The sequence below is a fragment of the Malaclemys terrapin genome, chromosome 2, assembly GCF_027887155.1.
Source record: "Malaclemys terrapin pileata isolate rMalTer1 chromosome 2, rMalTer1.hap1, whole genome shotgun sequence".
Lineage (NCBI taxonomy): Eukaryota > Metazoa > Chordata > Testudines > Emydidae > Malaclemys > Malaclemys terrapin.
Window position 1 is genome coordinate 116280237 of NC_071506.1, and position 14936 is coordinate 116295172.

A 14936-nucleotide genomic window follows, 5' to 3' on the forward strand; every position below is an offset into this window, starting at 1 on the left:
GCACTGCAGCACAGTTTTGAGAAATAGGTACATGGGGAGAGTTTAGGATACATTTGTTAGATTATCCTTCGCAAACCAAAGTGCAGAAGATTACAGTGGGAACAGGAAAGAACTTGCTGACTTTGTAAAAATCAAAGCCTGCAGCTTGCACACATCCATAATTATGAAACAACTGTTAAAAATGTGGATAATGATTCAAAAGTTCATAGTTTAAAAAAAAATTACACAACAGTGAAACAGCACCTCCTTTCAATTCCTTATGACTAAGGCTGCATGTTTGTCACAGAGGTCACGGATTCTGTGACTTTCTGCAGAGACAGCAGCAGCAGTTTGGGTGTGTGGGAGGGGGCTCAGGGCAGGGGCAGAGGGTTGAGCTGCATAGTAGCGCTTACGTGGGGGGCGGGTGGCTCCCCGGCTCCTACCAGTATATCCCTGCAGCTCCTAGGTGGAGGGGCTAGGGGGGCTCCGCGCATTGATCACGCCCACAGGTGCTGCCCCCACAGCTCCCATTGGCTGCAGTTCCCAGCCAATGGGAGCTATGGAGATGGCACTTGTGGCAGGAGCAGCGTGCAGAGCCCCCCTAGCCGCCCCAGGAGCTACAGGAACCTGCCGCTTGGAGTTGGGTAGGGTGCCTACCAGCCCTGCCAACCCTCCCCCCCAGCACCAGTGGGGATCCCAGGCTGTGTGCTGCTGCGCGCCCCCCTCCCAGCTTCAGCGGGGGCCCGGGTTGCACACTGCCGCCCGCCTCCCACCCCAACACCCGCAGCCCCCCGGCCCAAGTTTTAGTTAGGGGTATATAGTAAAAGTCATGGACAGGTCAACCATGACCTATCCATGACTTTTACTAAAAATACCCATGACTAAAACGTAACAACCCTCCAGATCAACAACCGTCAACAAACCAACTATCTCAGATGTTACAATTGGGATGTTTACAACTCACCCTTGCACCTCCTTCTTAAACTGCACACTTCCTTAATTAATAAATTACTCTGTACAAAGATGCTGGTCAGTGCTGGAACAGGAAGATGGTCAACCCCCACTTTGATAACTGTCCTCAGGAGAAGCCAAAGAAGCAGTTTCACTAGACTCTTCCATAATATAGTTGGAGTGTGTAGAGATAGCTACAGCAAAGGTTGCTTCCATCTTTCCATCAGACATGTACATTTTATGGCCCTGAGTCAGCTAAGCACATCAATGGGATTCAAGCAGGTGTTTAAGGGTATGTCTACACTGTAGTGTAAGCCCAGGGTCTGAACTCAGACTCAAGCCTAACTCCTCTTCCATCTACACACAAATCATGTTAACCCAGGGCTCAGACCCAGGTCCCCATTGGGGTGGATGGTCTGAGCTTAAGTCAAGCCAGGACTCAGAGTCCAAGCTCTATTTCTTTGCAGTGTACAAACAGCCCCACTGAATTTGTGCTCTGGGAGTCCACCAAAAGCATCCCACAATCCCCCGGGCCAACTGTCTTTGTCCTCTGGAAAGTCAAGTTTGGTGGATAGTCAAGTTTTCTCATGCTACACTATGTACAAAGGGCTAAAGCAGCCACATTTTAGGAGGGCGCAAGGAAGTTTGGGATATGGGTGGTTGGACTTGGGCCTTCATAATGCAGTGTAAATGCTGGAGCCTCACGTTGGGACCCAGGGTTCAACCATTCCTAAACTGGGGTTACAAATGAATATAGATGCTCAAACCCTAGATTAACAAATCCAGGGTCTGCTAACATGAGTTCTACTAATCCTGGACTTACTTTGCAGTGTAGACCTACCCTGCATGGGAGAGGATTACTCACATGCTTAACTTTAAAAATGAAGAAAAAATTCTTTCTCTGTATGGAAAAAAGTCACATTGACTTCACCTGGCTTTGGATCAGGCCTGTGAAGGCTGCTCCTGGGAAACTGCCATTGACTCATTGGTTTCCAGCAGTTTACAGTGGAGTAACAACTTCACAAAGAAGAGTGCTCTATCACCAGACTTTACAGTGCATCATTAATTACATTTAATGGCAGTAAATGAAAACCAGGGCTTTCTGTTCTCCATTTACCCTACTGCGTCACCCCTGATGTCAATAGATTTGAGCCATCCAGCTGCTGCTCCACAGGAAGGTAAATTAAGGTCAGTACAGGCTAATAGGTGAGGAAGAGTCATTCCTAGGAAGTCGCGGCAAGGAGAAAACACCTGCCATCTGGAGCTGTCATAAGCATGAATTTGCATCACTCTCCCCAAAATAAATAAATTGCAATCTAGAGAACATTACGCTCCCTGGATGCAAAGCCCCACTGCTGTTGCAAATGTGGTCCTCTGCTGTCAGTGTCATTACCAGTCTTGTGAAAGCTCCCCAGAGGTCTCCTGAAAGATGGGAATGGGCACAGAGGGGTATTGCAACCACCAGGAGTTTAAGCACTACGGATTGAATGTGATTGTGCCACTCCGTCCGTTTGCTCACCCTCTGTGACTGAAAGCTTTCCTCCCAGCTCTGACAGCGCCACAGCCACTTGGGGAAGTGCATGACTTCCTCTGGGGGCTGAATTTTTTATTTGTGTTGCAGGCCCCTGATAGACATGGCATATCAGCAATATTTATATCAGCTTTTGTAATGTCACTGCAGCAGCCACAATTCAGGGAACTGAAATGCTGGATCTTGAGCCATAGTATACAGAAATCATAGACTAGAAACAAATGCAATCATCCCCAGACAATCCTCTGTTGTCCCAAGGCAATGGCAGCACGTACCGGTTCCTAATACTGTTAGGATGATGCCCATTATTCATGTGGGGGAGACAGAGAAAGGGGATTCTGTTGCAGTTTATAAAACTAAAAGACCCTCGGCCCTGATTGTATCCTGTCTCCTCTTGTGTTGTCATTTACGTCTGTGCAAAGTGGGCGTAAAGCCACCACCGCTCATGTAAGTCGGCAGAGAATTCTGACTAGTTGGCATTTTACACCCACATTGCATGCAGTGTACATGATGACACAAGGTGCAAAGCAAGGAGCTGAGAATTCCAATTTGCATCCAGGGAGTGGGGAATTCCCATTTTCAGCTGAACAGGCTGATGACGCCAGTTCTTTACCATTAGGTACTTAGCTATGTTAAGAGCTAGGGTAGGAATACTGCCAAATTCTCTACAGTTGTAACTCAAGGCATGACTTCAGTGGAGTTATGCCAGCAGAAGGGTTGATCCTTAATTTACATTACTGGACTGTAGGCAATAGCTCTCTGTGTGGGGGACAGAATGCCAACTGCCCATCTTTTCAGTCTCTAATCCACACTGCAACATGATGAGTGGTCTGGTCTGATTAAATGATCACATACATTGTGCTGTAAGTAAGGGGTGATCTCCACCAGCCAGTTGGTGCACAAGTATGTCTGTTTTTTGGATGCACATTATTGTGTCTGCTGCCAACTAGCATAGGGTTACCATACGTCCTCTTTTTCCCGGACATGTCCGGCTTTTCGGCAGTCAAACCACCGTCCGGGGGGAATTGCCAAAAAGCCGAACATGTCCGGGAAAATGGCGGCTCTGTTTAAGAGCCGGGCTGCCCGAGCCGCAGCCGCTGGAGGCTCTGTTTAAGAACCGGGCTGCCCGAGCGCTACCGGCTTCGGGCAGCCCCGTGCCTCCAGACCCTGCGCCGCCGGAGCCTGGGAGGGGAAGTGCCCGGCTGGGGGCGCAGGGTCTGGAGGCACGGGGCTGCCCGAAGCCGGTAGCGCTCGGGCAGCCCGGTTCTTAAACAGAGCCTCCAGCGGCTGCGGCTCTGTGTAACTGACACTGTGTCAGTTACACAGAGCCCCGGGGGCTGGAGGCTCCAGCCGCCCCCGCTCTGTTTAAGAGCCGGGCTGCCCAAGCGCTACCGGCTTCGGGCAGCCCCGTGCCTCCAGATCCTGCGCCCCCAGCCGGGCACTTCCCGTCCCAGGCTCCGGCGGCGCAGGGTCTCCAGGCACGGGGCTGCCCGAAGCCGGTAGCTCTGGGGCAGCCTGGCTCTTAAACAGAGCCTCCAGCGGCTGGGGCTCTGTGTAACTGACACTGTGTCAGTTACACACAGCCCCGGCGGCTGGAGGCTCCAGCCGACCCCGCTCTATTTAAGAGCCGGGCTGCCCGAGCGCTACCGGCTTCGGGCAGCCCCGTGCCTCCAGACCCTGCGCCGCCGGAGCCCGGGAGGGGAAGTGCCCGGCTGGGGGTGCAGGATCTGGAGGCACGGAGGCTGCCCGAAGCCGGTAGCGCTCGGGCAGCCCGGCTCTTAAACAGAGCGGGGGCGGCTGGAGCCTCCAGCCCCCGGGGCTCTGTGTAACTGATCCAGTGTCAGTTACACAGAGCCAAAGAGGAGCAAAGCCTCCAGCCCCCTGGGCTGTGTGTAACTGACACAGAGGCTCTGTTTAAGAACCGGGCTGCCCGAGAGCTACCGGCTTCAGGCAGCCCCCTTGCCTCCGGACCCTGCGCCGCCAGCCAGGCACTTCCCCTCCCGGGCTCCGGCGGCGCAGGGTCCGGAGGCACGGGGGCTGCCCCAAGCCGGTAGCGCTGGGGCAGCCCGGCTCTTAGAGCCTAAGAGGAGCAGAGCCTCCAGCTGCGGGGGCTCTGCTCCTCTTCGGCTCTGTGTAACTTATACAGTGTAAGTTACGCAGAGCCGCCGGAGCCCCGGAGGGGAAGTGCCCGGTTGGGGGCGCAGGGTCCGGAGGCATAGGGGCTGCCCAAAGCCCGAGCGCTACCAGCTTCACGGTTTGCTGGGCAGCCTCCAGACCCTGCGCGCTGGGGCTCCAGCTGCGCTGGGGAAGCGCCGGCCGGGGGCGCAGGGTCTGGGGGCTGCCCGGCAAACTGTGAAGCTGGTAGCACTGGGGCAGCCCTTTCCCCCTGGCTGGGAGTGGGAGGGAGGAGGGGGCGGAGTTAGGGTGGGGGAAGGGGCGGAGTTGGGGCGGGGCTAGGGGTGGGGAAATGGGCGGGGCCATGGCCCGTGGAGGGTCCTCTTTTTTTATTTATGAGATATGGTAACCCTAAACTAGCAGCCACTAGCTGGACACTGAGCCTGAGTCTCCCTTTACATTAGTTTACCCTCCTGTAACTCCATTGAGTTAATGGAGTTATTCCTGACACATCAGGTGCCAATGATATCAGAATTAGGCCTCCTCTTAATCTTCAGCTGTGCCAGAGCAGAGCTCAGTACAGCTGAGTGAGAGGTGGGGGAAGGGATGCAAAGCTGACTCTAAGCAGGCTTTCTGCTCCTTCTTCCCCTACTGCTGGAGCTGGATTTAAGAAAGTGAACTGTCAGGCTGGAAGGAGGTTACTAGTGGAGTTCCTCAAGGGTCGGTTTTGGGACCAAACTTATTTAATCTTTTTATTACTGACCTTGGCACAAAAAGTGGGAATGTACTAATAAAGTTTGCGGATGACACAAAGCTGGGAGGTATTGCCAATACAGAGAGGGACCGGGATATCCTACAGGAAGATCTGGATGATCTTGTAAACTGGAGTCAGGGCCGGCTTTAGCAAGAGCGGGGCCCGATTCCTGGGGGCGGGGCTTGCTGCAAGCCCCGCCCCCAGGAATCGAGCCGCGCCGGGGGGACGGGGAGATCCGAGCCGCGCCGCGGGTGGGGGGACGGGGGGACCCGAGCCGCGCCGCGGGGGAGGAGACGGGGGGGACCCGAGCCGCGCCGGGGGGGGACACCCGAGCCGCGCCACGGAAGCCGCGCCGGGGGGAGACCCAAGCCGCGGGGGCCGAGCCGGAGCCGGGCCGCGGGGCCCGGGCTGGAGCCAAGCCGGGCCAGAGCTGCTGGGGCCTGCGGGAACGGGCCGCGCCTCCCCGGAGCCCTTCTCCCACCCCCACCACCCCAGCTTACCTTGTGCTGCCGGCCCACCCCTGCTTCTTTTCAGACTTCCCACGAATCTCTGATTCGCGGGAAGCAGGGGAGGGGGCGGAGCGTTCAGGGGAGGGGAAGAGGGGGAAGTGAGCTGGGGGCGGGGTGGACAGCTGCAGCGCGGGGCCCTCTTGGCGCGGGGCCCAATTCAGCCGAATCGGCTGAATCGGCCTAAAGCCGGACCTGACTGGAGTAGTAGTAATAGGATGAAATTTAATAGTGAAAAGTGCAATAGTGAATCATTTAGGGATTAATAACAAGAATTTTTGTTATAAGCTGGGGATGCATCAGTTGGAAGTAACAGAGGAGAAGGACCTCGGAGTATTGGTTGATCACAGGATGACTATGAGCCGCCAATGTGATATGGCTGTGAAAAAAGCTAATGCGGTCTTGGGATGCATCAGGCGAGGTATTTCCAGTAGAGATAAGGAGGTGTTAGTACCGTTATACAGGGCACTGGTGAGACCTCATCTGGAATACTGTGTGCAGTTCTGGTCTCCCATGTTTAAGAAGGATGAATTCAAACTGGAACAGGTTCAGAGAAGGGCTACTAGGATGATCCAAGGAATGGAAAATCTGTCTTCTGAAAGGTGACTCAAAGAGGTTGGCTTGTTTAGCCTAACAAAAAGAAGGCTGAGCGGAGATATGATTGCTCTCTATAAATATATCAGAGGGATAAATATCAGGGTGGGAGAGGAATAAGCTCAGTACCAATGTGGACACAAGAACAAATGAATATAAACTGGCCCTCAGGAAGTTTAGACTTGAAATTAGATGAAGTTTTTTAACCTTCAGAGGAGTGAAGTTCTGCAATAGCCTTCCAAGGGGAGCAGTGGAGGCAAAAGACATATCTAGCTTCAAGACTAAGCTTGATAAGTTTATGGAAGGGATGGTATAATGGGATAGCCTAATTTTGGCAATTAATTGATCTTTGAGTATTAGCGGTAAATATGCCCAATGGCCTGTGATGGGACACTAGATAGGGTGGAATCTGAGTTACTACAGAGAATTCTTTCCTGAGTGTCTGGCTGGTGAGTCTTGCCCACAAGCTCAGGGTTTAGCTGATCGCCATATTTGGGGTCGGGAAGGAATTTTCCTCCAGGGCAGTTTGGCAGAGGCTTCTCCCTACATGGAAAAAGCGCTAGAGTTAAAAATTGTCATTTGTGGAGTTCCATTTGGCCTCACCTGAGCCGGGACCTCTGCACAACTCTTTAGGTGTAAGCAACTCTCCGGGTGTCGCGGTGTGTCAGCGACACCCATACCATTGTGAGGCATGGGCAGTCCTGCTGATTCAATCAGGACTAAATCCCAGGAGAGTTTCTGCTTGTAATGCATGTGAAGAGCAAGAGCACTGACCATACAAAACAGCTGCTCTTCAGTTCATGCATTTTCTCTGTCCCTTTACTTCCCACAAACTCTTACTATGTGGGGTGGAGGGGGGGTATCATTGTGTCTGGAGGCAATGGGGGGGTTACATTGGTGCTGAGGGGATCAGAGCACACTTTGCTACTAGGATTTATCTGTAAAAGAGCAGTTAATACGTGTTGAGACAGAAGGGTGATTTAATTCCCCCAGCTGTGGCCCTTTAACTGCAAATATACAGGCCCCGATTGATAAATGTGACTTTAATTTTGCACTTGCAAACTTGTGCATGTAGATATTTGCATGCACAAAACTTCAATGTACAGGATGTCGGAAATTGGTTCATGCACAGTATAGAGGCTCTGGGCCGGATCCTCAAGTGGTGTAAATTGATTTCAATGCATCTGTGTGGATTTACATCAACTAAGGATCTGGCCTGCATTTAAAGACTGAGGCTATGTCCTCACTACGGGGGGGGAGGGGAGGGGGTCGATTTAAGATACTCAAACTGAATTCGACGTATCAGAGCCGAATTACCCTGATGTGAGGACGGCGGCAAATCGATCTCCGCAGCTCCCCAGTCGACAGCGCTTACTCCTACCTAGGGTTACCATACGTCCGGATTTTCCCGGACATGTCCGGCTTTTGGGGGCTCAAATCCCCGTCCGGGGGGAAATCCCCAAAAGCCGGGCATGTCCGGGAAAATCAGGAGGGCTCTTTGGCCGGGGCCGCGGGGCCGGGGGCATGGTGCCGAGCCCCGCCGGGCGCGCGGTGCCGGGCCGGGGTCGCAGTGCCGGTCCGGGGTGGGTGCGGGGTCGGGCGGGGAGCCGGGGGCGCGGTGCCGGTCCGGGAGCCGGGGGGTCCGGGGGGTCCGCGGGGCCATGAGCCGGGGGGGCCGGGGGGTCCGCGGGGCCGGGGGATCTGCGGGGCTGCGAGCCGGGGCGTCCGCTGGGCTGGGAGCCGGGGTGTCCGCTGGGCCGCGGGGTCCGCTGGGCCGGGAGGTCCGCGAGCCGGGGGGTCCGCGGGGTCCGCTGGGCCGGCGGGTCCGCTGGGCCGCGAGCCGGGGGGGTCCGCTGGGCCGCGGGGCCAGGAGCCGGGGGGTCCGCTGGGCCGCGGGGTCCGCTGGGCCGGGAGGTCCGCGGGGCCGCGAGCCGGAGGGGCCGCGGGGTCCGCTGGGCCGGGGGGGCCGCTGGGCTGCGGGCCGGGGGGTCCGCTGGGCCGCAGGGCCAGGAACCGGGGGGTCCGCTGGGCCGCGGGGTCCGCTGGGCCGGGAGGTCCGCGGGGCCGCGAGCCGGAGGGGCCGCGGGGTCCGCTGGGCCGGGGGGGCCGCGGGGCCGCGAGCCAGGGGGTTCGGGGGGCCGGCAGTGCTGGGCGGGCCAGGGGTGGTGGGCCGGGGCTGGCACCCCAGGGCCCGAGCCGACCCAGGCTGGCCCGCCGCCGGGGGGCCAGCCTGGGCCGTGCCTCCTCCCCCCACACCGCCCCTTACCTGCTACAGGCTTCCCGCGACTCAAATGTTCGCGGGAAGCAGGGGAGGGGGCGGAGACTTTGGGAGGGGGCGGAGTTGGGGCGGGGGCGTGGGCGGGGCTGGGGGCGGGGCCGGGGTCCCTGGGGGTGTCCTCATTTGGAGGCACAAAATATGGTAACCCTACTCCTACCTCCGCTGGTGGAGTACAAGTGTCGATTCGGGGATCGAATGTCGCATCTCAACAAGACTCAATCATTCGATCCCCGAGAGATCGATTTCTACCCGCTGATTCAGGCGGGTCGTGTAGACGTAGCCTGAGTGAAACAAATAACCCAGCTTTGCGCCAGATCCACATGGCCCCTGTGCACCACTCTAGTGGTGCAAAGGGGCAATACAGCAAGTTTAACCAGCTGGTTGAAATTCCCGAGTGTGGCGAGCCCAAGTAGCATAGAGCTAGCACGACCGGATCTGTGCCATTGTCTTCAGGGGCATGCTCAAGGGAAAGGGGAATGCCCCTTTATAATCTGGCAATCCCCAGATGGCATAATATCCCCTTGGGGGCTGTGCACCTGGCAGAACTTTGTGCAGCAATGAGGAGTTCCAGAATTAGCCCCAGGAGTGTGGAGCAGTAAAGGTGGCTTATAGCTACCCCTCCCCCCCCCCCGAGGTGCTGCTGAGGCCTGCTTTGCCACAGCTAAGGCGTGAGACCCCTACATGGAGCAGCATGGCAAAACTTCTTTTACCATATACACTGAAAACTGTATATTGAAATCCTTCTGATGTATATGTGTGGGGGTGGGGGTGGGGCAGAAGAGCGAGAGACACCCACGGCTCCAGCAGCTGTTGCTGCTGCCTGGAGGAGGTGTGGGGACAGTTTGCCAAGAAGGGAAGTCTCCCAGCCCTGCAGGGGGGGCGGGGAAGGAAAGGGGATATACTGCAGTTACTTAAGAGCCCCCAACTATTTCCAGATTTCATTGCACTTGAGAAAGTCTACCAGAAACAGGAAAGAGAACATCTGAAAAGAAGGTACCCTGGCTAGCTAAACACTTTCTTTAAAAGATTAATGCTATTAAATAATTGCCACGTTTTGAAATGCTGCCTGAATGGGTATTTGGAAGAAGCTGAGTTCTCAGCATTGAGTATTTTTTCTGAGCAGGCTGCAGTGTCTTTGTCATTGCCACATGCATGCATGCGTGTGTACACACACACACACACACTAGATGTGAAATCAGCTTTATGCTACCTCAAAGAGAAATCTCTTATCATCCAATATCTGCAATTTCCCTTTAATTGATTTACTCTAGAGAAGTAAGTGGAGGGAAAGTTTTTCTCCCCTTTTTCTTGCAACCTGCAGGGTGTGGGAGGTCATTTTATTGTCTGGGTGTCTGTGGGCAAATCTTCAGATATTTTGTCTGTGTAAAATATGTAGAAGCCCTATACAAAATATGATAGCATTCATTTCAAACACTTTGTAGTGTTTTGGACTCATGATGCAATATAATTTGTGTGTGTGTATTAAATCAGGGTTGAGAATTTGTGAGATTCACTCATCAGTGATATTAATTCACCACTTAATCTGCAGTGATGCCTTTTTGGAGGGTTATGTATGTATTTAATCCTAACTCATGGAATCTCCCAAATGTTTCAAAGTCTTGCTATTCCCAGACAAACCCTTTTGTGTTTGGGTTTATTCTTTCTTCTCTTTTTCATATGTTTTGACAATCACAAAATACCTTCCAAGCCTCAGGGGATTGTAATCCATCGTTAGACTGATGCTTTCTGCTTTTGTTTTATTTATGTAAGACTGAAAATGTGTAGCTCATTGGCATTGCACACTGTTATTTGTTTTTCCCTCTTAGACGTGGGGCTCTAGCTCACTTTTCTTTTCTCTTGCTCTCCTTTTTTCTTTTAGGGGATTGCAACACTGTTACAATGTCTGAACCAACGCAGGCTGACAAAGAGAAGAAAAAAACAATTCCCCCTAGCCTGAGTGGCCGAAGAGCCCTCCCCCCAAACGTCTCTAATGCTGAAGAAGATGAGGTCCCTGTCATGGAGATGACTGGTTTGGTACCTAGGGGAGTTAACCTGAAAGGTACAGTGTACTGCACATTTTAAGAGTTGAACCCTTTCTATATTTCCAGTACCTACTTCTGTTTATGTCTACGAAGTAAAACAAAAACACTTGTAATAACAAAGCTAGGTAATGATAATTTGTTGTACTTCTGTAGCTCCTTTCATTTGAGGATCTCAAAGGCCTTTACAGGGTTTAATGAATGACCATCCCTGTCAGAAAGAGGAAAGGAAGTTCTCTGTCTTGCAGGCAGAGAAGCTGATGCACAGAGAAATTAAGTGGACTGCTCCAGGTTGACCATGTCAAATAGTAGATAGAGGAGGCAGATTCAGGAATATTTTGACAACTATAACACTGAGTTCAGTTCATTGTGACTTGTGGGGATCATATTATTTGTTGTTCAAAAGCTTTCAGATGATTGTGGGTTATTTCTGAAAATGTTTGCAAATCTTGAATTAGTCTTTAAAATTACCAGAAATTGCTTGTTATGCTCCTGGTTACAAAGCTTACAATCAGGGATCAGAACTGATATCATGTGACTTATATGTCAAACAACATTGAGTAACAATTCTAAGTCTTTGGAACAAACGGGTTCACATGCCAGCTGAAAATAATATGAAAATAATACTTATAAATAACATACATTTAAAGAAATCAGGATTGACGCTTGAATGATTCACTAGCTTAAGAGGCTAAATTTATAGAAATTAATAGGTGATCTAGTTCTACAAAGCAACCAGGGCAGTATGATATAATAATACATGAAACTCCTACAACAATTTTCAGCCAAGGATCTCAAACACATGACAAAAGTGCGTAAGCAGTAATATCTCCATTTTACAGATGAAGAAACTGAGGAATGGAGAGCTTTAGTTGCACTTGAAGACTGTGTAGCCTTGACTTCCTTCACCCTAATCCCGTGCCTTAACCACAAATTCACCCACCCTTCCCATCCTAATACATAAATGTTTCTTTAATAAACATCACTTTTAAAAACAGGCAAGCAACTGTTGTGTTAAGAGTGGAACCATGGGCTATGCTTTTCAAACATCCTTGCTGTTGTATGTTGGTTTGTGTTTTGATATAATGTAGCACAGTGCAACATGACATAGGAAGGTCCAGCTCAGACTACCGTGGATACATAGGATCTCAAAGGAGAAACATTAGTAAAAGCAGGGAAGCCTAAGGTCTTTGGAAGCCTGAGAGGAAGATTAGAGAAGTTGTGTTGTGGGTCTGAACCAAAGCCCACTGAAGTCAATGGAAAGACTCCCACTGACTTTTGAGGAGCTTTGGATCAGAACCCATGTATAAGGGTAGAGTTGGGGGAGATTTTTATGGGGTTTTTCCACCAACAAAATTAAAGCTTTCAGGGCAAGTAAAAGGTGGTGAGAAGTCTGAAATGTCTGCCTCCTGCCTCGCTGGCAGGCCGAGAGATTATTAATGTACAAGGCAAGGAAGTTGATGGCCTAGAACTCTGCCTCTAAATAGATAAGTGTAGAGGTTTTTTTGTGTCATAATGTGCTGAAGGGGAGAATCTGCCTGGAACGATTCACTGTTTCTGAGGGGACTCGTTTGCCCCACATTATTCCGTAGCAATGTTATCCCAGCAGAACTGAGGAAAATGCAGTTAGCATAGCCAGGATAATACACTTTGAAAAGGATCTGCAGGGTGTGTGATGGTGACTGGGGGGAGGGAGGAATTGCTGCTATTTTCACCATATTTTCAGAAATAACAGAAGGAATTACCTGGCCTCTTATTTTTTTAGACCAGCATGTCTTACACACAACTCTGGCTGAGTATTGCATTTTGGGGTTGGTGCTTGCTGCGCAGAGCAGGTGCAGTGTTGTGCAGACAAGCACAAGGTAAGAATTTGCCAGGAAGCCGAGGCCTGCGTCAATGAGCATGCTTTCTGCCTAAGCTGCTTCCATGCCCATGCTACCCCAATATCTGAGCACCTCACAGTCGCCAAAGGATTTTATATTCACAGCACCTCTGTGACATAGGAAGTGGTATTATCCCCATTTTACAAATGGGGGACTAAGTGACTTGTACAAGGTCATACAAGAAGTTTGTGGTAGAGGAAGGGATTGAACTTTTAGCTCTCAGGTCAGCACCTTGACCACTGGACCATCCTTCCTTTGCTCTGCTTGCCAAGTTACTCCTACTTAGTGGGAGGAATAAGGCTTTATGGTGGGCTAATAGCTGAGTGCTTTATTAACCAGCTAAGAATTTGTCTGATGTCCATATCTCCCCAGACACACTCATTCTTCATCCATATCATGCCCCTTTTTTACCCAGGTGAGTTCAGCAGAAATGTCTGGGGGGGCTTGAAACTTCCTGCTGCTCAATTGTGGAAGATATGCCCAATACTTATCCTTACTTGTGTCCACTCTTACTAGCACTGGACAGGAAACACCCAGCTCACCCTCCTTTGCACCATCCAAGGACTTACCAGTGATCCGTGCCTTTGTGACTAGAACTACCTGAGATTCAATTCAATAAAGTCCCCACAATTCTTCTAGTCTGGAGCCATTTTTGTCTTGTTCTTTAGGAAGTCATGAAGTTTGAAGGCTATTTTCTTTTATTGACAAAGCACCTTAACTTGTGCTAATGTGTTGCCATGAAAGTTTAAAATTCTTCCTTTATAAATGTTTTAAGTCACCAAATTGCTCCTTCTTGCGCATGAAACGAGCTTGCCCTGAATGTCTGGTCCAACACTGATGTCTGCCAATCAAGAGGATTTTGCTTCAAGGCTGTCCCTCCGCTGCTTGCTATCTGTTTTGAACAAAGAGGTTCAGCTGTTCAAGGGGGTCCGGAGAAAGCTCTAAACATCCCTGTGCTTTTTATTGTAACCCTTTCCTAGTTTTATTTTCTGTTAATGCTGATGTCTAAAGCATACAATTACCAGGAGCCTTGCAGATATTTTGGCCATTGCAACTAACACAACAACAACTTTTGTTGTAAAGGCACAGGTCAGCTGCATACGGTCAATGTACAGTTGTTAATTTTAAACACTTTTGATGTTGAAAGGAGGCGGGGGGGAATTCTGCAGCCATAGATCGCTGCACTTTGACACAAGCTTCATAAAGACCTGAGATGAAGCAAACAGATACTGGAGCTATAGGATGAATTTCCTTTTTAGTTTCTTGAAGGTGCTGGTCTGAAAATAACAGAAGGAGTGACCTGGCCTCTTATTTCTGAAAGCAGGGTGAAAATAGGAGTAAACTCCCCACTGAATTCTCCCAAATTTTGTCAGAGGAATCAGAGTGCTGAGACAAAGATGCATCACGTTCCACTCTTCCTCCAACTCCACAGAAGTCCCACATGTAATTTCTGTCAATAGGGGGTGCTGCAACTTTTATATGGAGTGTTCCTGTATTGGGAGGGAATTGAGGAGATGCCATGAGAGAGCAGCTTTGCATAACATCATTCCGCTGGAAACTCATGAGATTTCCTCACATAAGTTAATGATGATCTTGTTAGCCTTGTTATAAATGGAGTGTTGGTAAATCTGAGGGAGTGAGGTGAGCAGATGTTCCAGGCACGAGGAAAAAAATGTGCTTTGGCTCTGACAAAATATTGTCCTCCCCCACCAGGGCTCTGTTAGTTTACCATTGGCTGTATGCCTCTGCCTGTAAGAAAATGATCTAGAGCAAACTATAGTGGGAAATGGGGAACTCAGGATCCCCAAATGGAAAAATCACGTAGAATTAAATAGTGAATAGCAACCTTGCTCTAGAGTTTTTAAACCTGCTGATCATTCTAATCAGGAATTGTATCCTTTTTATGGGCGGGATTTAAAATTCTTTATAGAGAATGTTTATCATGTATCCTCTCTGTGGGTGGGGTTATGATAAACTTTCTTTATATACAATTTTAAACCCCAACGTTTGTCTTAACTCCATCCACAGAAAGGATACAACTCCCTATTAGATCGATCAGCAGTTTTAAAAACTCTAGAGCAAGTTTACTATTCTCTGTTTAATTCTATAGGCTTCTTGAGTAACTGCTACGAAAGTTTCATCCCTTTTAAATTCCATTGGACTTTTCCATAAGGGCTGCAGTAAGAAATATTTTGAGCATTTTTACATCAAACAGACATTTCCCTCTCTGATTTGTTCTAGATTGGTTTCCCACAAGGCAGCATACAGCTGCTGATGAGAAAAGACAAGGATATACTCCTGCAACC

The 14936-nt window shown here is 50.5% G+C and overlaps 1 protein-coding gene across 3 annotated transcripts in view; it reads left to right on the top strand.

Moving 5' to 3' along the window:
• Positions 1-14936, top strand: part of F13A1 (coagulation factor XIII A chain) — a 119076-nt gene that overhangs the window by 14063 nt on the left and 90077 nt on the right. The window contains exons 1-2 of one of the 3 annotated variants that reach the window (XM_054017836.1): positions 9601-9701; positions 10588-10767. In XM_054017836.1, coding sequence (XP_053873811.1) covers positions 10608-10767 — 160 coding nt within the window. In that variant the 5' untranslated portion in view covers positions 9601-9701; positions 10588-10607. Of the gene's footprint in view, positions 1-9600; positions 9702-9931; positions 9984-10587; positions 10768-14936 lie in introns of those variants that run through there. The other 2 variants (XM_054017837.1, XM_054017838.1) reach the window with 2 other exon arrangements.